The sequence below is a fragment of the Pseudomyrmex gracilis genome, unplaced genomic scaffold (genome assembly GCF_002006095.1).
Source record: "Pseudomyrmex gracilis isolate BER0280 unplaced genomic scaffold, ASM200609v1 scaffold_2835, whole genome shotgun sequence".
Lineage (NCBI taxonomy): Eukaryota > Metazoa > Arthropoda > Insecta > Hymenoptera > Formicidae > Pseudomyrmex > Pseudomyrmex gracilis.
Window position 1 is genome coordinate 4515 of NW_018023419.1, and position 7952 is coordinate 12466.

Genomic DNA, 7952 nt, shown 5'->3' on the forward strand with positions numbered 1-7952 from the left:
ATCCATTATCTATTTCAACAAGATAAACCAGATACGCACAATAATCCCACACGCACTTGTATATGTTTGCCTAGTGTATTATATTTTAAACAAAATATTGATACTTTTTGCGTTACATCAACAATTTCAACATTAAATAAATTGCTAAGTAAAGAGAAAGATAAATTTTTGTGTAGAAAACTCATAACTTTTTTAGATTTATAGAATCCATTTTATTAACATTTATAGGTCGTCGAGAAAGAATATAAATACTTACACTATTTTCCAGGTTTTTTGTATTATCTTTGCAACAGAAAATAAAAATAGCAAAAATAATACAAAGAAAGTACAATTGATATATTTATCTTGAAAAACATCAATAACCATAAACCTCTTATTTTTAAATAATTGTTTACATTATTTAAAGAACTATTATAAGAAATAAACATAAAAAACTTATTTTCAGGGTCGTGAACTGCAGCTTTTTTCTACCTGCAATATTTGGAGATCTCTTATAGAAAGAAAAAATCATTCTTACACACATAGTAAAATAATTTAATATTACAATAGTAAAATATATCCAAGTTGCAGCAGTCTTCAATTTAACCGACACTTTTACACCGAAAACGAGATGCAATCTAAAATATTAAGTGAAACATGTCAAATAGTAATTCGAAAATTCTTAGGACTTGTTTGTTTTTTATTGCTTGCTCCGTTTCTTATCACGATTTTGATGGTTTCATATATTTACCGTTGTTGGGTGGAAACTGTGCTAAGAATTCAACTTAAAGACAAATTTGCCGGTATGTTGGAAGGGTCGGATGCTTTTTGGTCCGTCGAAGATACATCTTTATCCGTGATTACTATCGTATTAATAATGAAGAAAACCGCAGGAAGTACAAATATGACTTTCTTGAAGGATATGAGAAACTTATTTAATCACGTATTTAAGACTGCCTCCAAGAGTATCGAAAAACTGTTTTACTATAGATATCAAAAGTTTGGTTACTTTTATTGGGAGAAATCAAAATTTAATCCAGAGACCGCAATTAGATGGTTGGAGTGTAAAATCAGTAATTGCGATGGATCTTGCGAGAATGTTCACAGTACAACCTTTCAAGAAAATCTAGGTTTTATATGCAACAGACCGTTGTATGATGATCACAAACCGATGTGGGAAATGCTCATTGGCAGACGTTGTCCAAACGTCAAATCTTACATTGAAGACGATCCGAGCTTGTCTTCTCAAGACAGTTTTAATACCAATGTAGACGAAGTTCCTGTAGTATTTCGTGTTCATCATTCTCTTGGTGATGGTACAGCTTTATTCAAGTTGCTTAATGTGTTTGTCGACGAGAATATCACAAATGAAGTGTCGACAATATTGGAAGAACCCAAGAACAGCGTTTTGACAGCTAAAGAAAACTATTTTAAGGAGAAAGAAACTATGCCAAAACGAAAAATTATTTTAAACTTGAAAGAAGTATATAACACAATTAAAGAAATCATGATAAAAGTAATACTTATATTGTTTTCTCTAGAAATCTTTGTCTCTCAAATTGTTCGTAATAAGGATGACAAAAGGTCAGTATTTAAATACGTCAATATTTAAATATCTTAAAACACTTAACTAAAATAACATATTTTTAAATAGAATTATATAAAGGTTTTCAATATGCAAAATATGTAATGTTTAAATACCAATTTTTACATATGTAAATACTAACTTCATAAAACTGATACTTATCAAATCGTTTATTGTGATATTTANATAAAATAGTTTATGTTTTATAACATAATGAGTTAATCTTGTAGCTCTTTGCATGGTCGGACGTTAACAGGTGAAAAACTTACAGTTTATCGTTTGGAAAACGATACCAATAAATCGCAACTTCTGACAAAAATTAAAAAAATAAGACAGTGTACAGGAGCAAAAGTTACTGACATAATTCTAACAGCTTTTGCTGCTGGGATGATTAAATATTATTTACGCGTAAGTATAATCAATACTAAGTGTCCAAAATGAAGTTTTTATATGTAAAAAATTTCTTTATACGTACAAGTATAAAATAAAGTGTATATCTTTGTTGCAGATTAAGGAATTAATACCCAACGCAATATCAGTCCTTATACTAAGAAGAATCTCTATGCCTAAGGACAACCTAGTACTGACCAATGATGTTTCGTTTAATATAGTTGAAAGTTGTTTTGTCAACGCGGATAGAGAAATTTTAACATCACCTACAAACTTTCGGTTCTTTGAACGTCTTCAGAGAACTACAATAATAAATAACAAAATTAGAAGTAGCTTAGAAGCACCGTTCAATTATATTTTAAAAGATTTACTTGGAATTTTGCCGGTGGAAATTCTAAAACTTATTATTGCAACTCACATTCCTACAATGGCACTTAGCAATATAAAAGGAATACAAAGAAAACTTTCTATAAAGAATCATCCTTTAAGCAACATGATGTTTTGGATACCGAACAAGTATAGTATATCATTATTATCTTTTATCTTAACTTACGTGTAAAAAAAAGTTAGAACTATTCCAGAGATATTAAAACCATTTTTATATATAATATATAAGGTATATGTACATGTATATATATACACATATATTACAATTTATATTTTTAGAAATACAACCGGGTTGTCTTTAAGTCTAATTACTTACAAAGGCAAATTAAATCTGTTTTTATTGGTTGATAAAGCAGTAATAAGAGATATGAAAGTAATCAGAGAAATACTAGACGAAACTATATATGAAATAGACTCTGCGTATAATGATCTCGCATAAGTTTCGGAATCATCGGATCGTTCAGTAAAAACATTTGTGGAAAAAAATAGGTAAATAAAAATCTCGATTATGTTTTGATAATATTTTATTTTTTTGTGGTGCACAAAACAGTCAGTTTTATTTTTACTAGTACATATTTAAGTGTAAGACTAAGAAACACTTTTGTATATTGTAGGAATGTTTTAAAAAGTAAAACCAAAGTTAGGTGTGGGCATACTTTATATCTTTTGTGCACGTAGTGTGTATAAATGTATATTTATATAGCAATATCGTGTTTATGTATTTTTGAAAATAAATTTACTACTATTAATTGTGATATTTTTAGTGGAAAACAAAGACCTTTATGAACGTCGATTAATCTATGTTATGTAATATTTGTAACGTGATACTTAGAAATGTAAAAAGAAATAGTAAAATTATTTTTCACATAGCTACGACGACCATCTAAAAAAATGTAAGTTTGATACTTTTCACGAAATTTAACTTTTGATTTTCTTAATAAATCAGGTTTGTGTTAAAAATTTATAAAACTGTATACAGTTTATGTCAGAGTTGAATTTGATAAAAAAATACATGTTTCTAATATTGTGATTTTTAAGTGAATATTTTCACTGGTACATATATACTAATAAAAATACTCGTTTAGTTAGATTCAGAAGCGTTAGATCTAAGAAGACAGAAGCAAAATTTAATGCCTTTTCAAATGTTTTTAAGTTACGTATTTATCTGTAAAATATTAAAANATTTTAATCTATTTATGTTGACAAGTTTTATTTGTAAAATAAAGAACATTTTATAAAATAAAGGACAAAATGACTATTTTAGAAACAAAATAAATTTAAAGGACAGAGCACCAAAATAAAGGATTGTCCTCTTAAATATAGGAGTATGGTCATCGTACACATAGCACGTAATATTACGCAAATATCGCAGAAAAATTTCAATATTTCAGTAATATATATATATATATATTACTGAATATATATTAAATATTATAATACAATATTACAATACTAGTATCAATATATTACATTTCTATATAATATTAAAATGTTACGGTAATGTTGTATTGCATCTTAAGTAGCAAGATTATATATCAAATATGTTTTTATTATGTCTTATAAACGCGAAATGTCATTTAACGTTATTTACTAGTTAGCACGTTGCACACATCGCGTTGTATCTTATATGTAATATGATACATATCTTGTGCAACGTTGTTGCAAAAACTCTACAATTTTTGTTTCAAACATGAACGCTTTGTTTTCAAATATATTACGTCAACAGAAAACACTTTGTGTGTAACGCGTTTTTACTATATAATTACCATATACTTATTCTTATACTATATAATTATTATTATATAATAAAAGTAATACATATAAATGTGTAAACATATTTTTATATATCATTTAGAAAAGAATAAAAATGTAGAGAATAGATAAAAAGAACATAAGTTTCTAAAAAAAGATTCTATATTAGTTCTTTAAAAAAAATTAGATATAGAAATATAAAAGTAAATGTAGAAAAAAATATAAAAAATATATAAGGTTTTTAAAAAAATTCTATATCAATACTTTAAGAGAAAGTGATATAGAAGTATAAAAGAACATAAGTCTTCAAAAAAATTTTATATCAGTTCTTTAAAAGAAATTGATATAGAAATATGAAAGTAGATGTAGAAAATACACATGAATATATATATATATATAATATTTAAAAAAATATATACAAAAATAAAAGAAAGCATATATATAGAAGAAATATTACAATATTGTTTTAAATTACACAATATACACAATATACACTTTTACGAAAAAGGACTAATGCCGATTACATATAAATAAATTTAGTAATATAAATATTACTGACAATCACATAAGAATATTATTAGGTATTACACGAATCACTGAGAATATTACTGACAATTACACAGAATGCCAGTAATCGTTTTCGTACCACTACTGCAATATATTACTGTCAGTAGGTCTTTTTCGTAAAGGCAAATATATGGAAATTTCATCAAAAAAGAATCGTCACTCCCTACGTATAATTACATAAATGTCACATACCGAATTTTCAGTTTATTGCATAGTGACACTTAGAAAGTCATGTTCTTTATGGTTACCAAATATTTATAAATAAGGTAAAAATTTAAAACCGAAAAATTTCTTAACTAGGGAAACTATATGAACCTTTAAATTTACAAACTGCTCTCCTCTAAAATTTGCGTTTTGGAGTTACGAGATTATATGTAGAGAGTGACGATACAGTGAAAAATCAGTGCGATTCCTACTCATGCAAAATAATGTATTCTTCTGAAAAGTTTTATTGTAGAGATATAAAAGATAATAAACAATTTAATTCTTAATCATTATTTTTCCGGGAAACAATTCTTTATACGAGAACTGAAAATTTCTCTATAAAACTGAAAATTCTTTATAAAAGAACTGAAAATAAAGTCGAAACGTCTCACAATTTAAATAGTATACATTAATTCTGCACATCATCCTGCAACGGTCTATTTATTGCCTATTAAAATTATAATATATTGGTATTACCAACGAGGGCCTGAGAACATACCTCATTTTTCACTGTGTTTGAAATAAAACATATAATCAAAATTTCTACGTAAAACTTTTCGTACTTTCCGTCCATTTTAATTTCTTTCGCAAGATAGATTCTATTACTAATACTTAATAATCGTGTGTATTTCAATAATCGAAACTAAAAATCGCGGTAATAATAACGCTTGCGAGATCCAGTGCGTCGATGTCGACGCAAGGCGAACTAAACGTTCGCAATTTGTTGAATGTGAGAAATCATCGAGAAAAAACTGGTATAAAATAATCATTATATGAAGCAATCTCAATGGTTTTGAAAAGAGTAATCAGTATATCGTTTAGCAATGTATATATCTTACTATACGTTTTTGATAAATGTATAGAAAAGTATTCTATATTATTCTCTGTTATGCTTTATTTTCTATAAGTAAATTAGATTTAAATATATAAGTAAAGGGCGAAAACTATAATTTTATTTTTCAAATATTTGTTTTTTCTTGACGTTTCAAAATAAATAAGCAATAACTACGTATTGCACTGATTTGAAAAAATACCCATCACCTACCTTAACGGTTAACTCACGTGCGCTGGCCACTTACTGCGACGATACCACTCTGTAACATAAAAGAATTCTATCGTTAGACTCAGAATTTGTGAAAAAAATTAGATATATTATACTTTAATAACTTTTACATGTAATATATATAATATTAAAAACAAAAATATACCTTCATGCCAGCATTTTCTTACCCGAACCTGGCTCCTCCGGTACCGCAAACACCGCCGTCAGGAATACAATCAGCGTCACCAAAAGTCCACAGAAATATTGTCCGGATTGTGTTTTCTTTGGTACTTGATTACTTTCCCATGCGTAATTAAGTGAATTTCTTTCGTATTTTTTATAAAAGTTATTTTTGATAATATTAGATGTGACTTCGCGATGAAAAATGTCACGTAAATCAAACTATACCTTGCTGTTTCAAGATTTGGTTTTTTGTAAAATAAAGTATTTTACGTAATTCTTCTCAATGACAGTTAAGATGACACAATGGTACCGTTTGCTCTCGAACTGTCAAAAAGAAGAATTTGGAAATGGATAAAAAGTTGTAGATTTACTGCAATTCTCTTAATAGAGAGTATTAACGAAACTCTAATTTGTAAAATATTAAGACCGTGTTATAAAATTCTTCCGATAAGATTGAAGTAAAAAGTATATATTCCAATATATGTTACATACAATATGTAAGAAAGAAATGATTGTCGTTAGAGGTGAACCGGTATATCGCTTTATGTATTAAAACAATTATTTTAAAAAATAAAGAAATAACGAAGCGGAAGACTGATAAGTTATATTTGCAAAATATTTAATTGCGGTACACGCGGTAGATTTACAATAACAAAATTACAGTAAATGACGAAGAAAGAACTTCACTTTTGAACTTGTAATCGCATACAAACTTGATACAACGAAAAAAGAAAATTTTCGAATCGCGCACAACTCGACAACACGTTCGTCACTTTCGAGAGATCGGCGAGATCTGAAGCTACGTGCTGCGCTAAGAGTAGAGTTTTCCTTTGCGCGCACACATTCTCCACTATGCGCTTTAGAAATTTCCTTCGCAAGGGTTGAGCGGTTTCTTGAGCGTCAAAAACACTCGCCGGTTGCTAACAAAAACCTCGGTCGTTAAACATAACACGCTTATTTTTTACATTCTTTTATATTAAAATTTGACATTTATTACATTTTTAGTTCTCTTTTTTTTCCACATTGTTGAGAATATTACTTTTTCGTGTACCATATTTTACATTGATTATTCAATTACGAAAAGATATAATTTCACCTCGATTCCGAGGTGTTGCGTTTTATCGGCGTGACCGATCGAAAAAGAAGTTCTTAGATACTACATTCGCAAAACATATTCTTACCTAAGAAAGGAACTTTTGCAATATTTATTGAAATATTAATTAAAAAAAAAATTGCCGAATGAGACGAGTAAGTATTCTAGACTCGTGTCAGCGACGAGTGTCAGACAAAGAAACAAGAAGAAAAAAATGTTTGTTGTTAATTATTTTGTTACCGTGTGACACTCGTCGCTGTCACGCCTAGAATTTACATCCTACGGTTTAACCGGGCAAAATTTGCGTTAATTTGCCAATTTTTTAAAGTAATATTTCAATAAATATTGCGAAAATTGCAAAATGGTAAAGAACTTTTCTATTCAATTTACTGCGTTGTATACAGTCACGAGCATTGGCAGAATCTCTTTAGTAGACACCCTGTATATTACAATATTTCCTAAGAAACGTCTGTGAAAAAATACATCTATAATCGGATTACATTACACGGTACTTCCGAATGCACAATTACATCTAAAGATGGAATATTCCCAGCAAACAATTTCTGACTACGCAAACCTTGGCAACAGAAACTGTGTGCAGAAACGCTACAGTACGGAAACATGTTTTGGTGCTGCCAAAACTGTTAGCACATAGAGACAAAAAACGCAACAACTCTGTTGGCACATACATGAGACTATTGCGGCCAAAATGATTCCATATATGTTAGTGAAATTGATAACAAATAGATGGTCGATAGCAAGCAGATCTG

The 7952-nt window shown here is 28.5% G+C and overlaps 1 protein-coding gene across 1 annotated transcript; it reads left to right on the forward strand.

Annotated features, from left to right (window-relative positions):
• The first annotated feature begins 434 nt into the window (after positions 1 to 434).
• On the forward strand, positions 435 to 3141 carry LOC109862989. The gene is made up of 5 exons (XM_020443163.1): positions 435 to 1563; positions 1795 to 1972; positions 2073 to 2470; positions 2621 to 2830; positions 2956 to 3141. The coding sequence occupies exons 1-4, from the start codon at positions 611 to 613 to the stop codon at positions 2778 to 2780; spliced, it is 1689 nt and encodes a 562-aa protein (XP_020298752.1). The 5' UTR covers positions 435 to 610; the 3' UTR covers positions 2781 to 2830; positions 2956 to 3141.
• The last annotated feature ends 4811 nt before the right edge of the window (positions 3142 to 7952 follow it).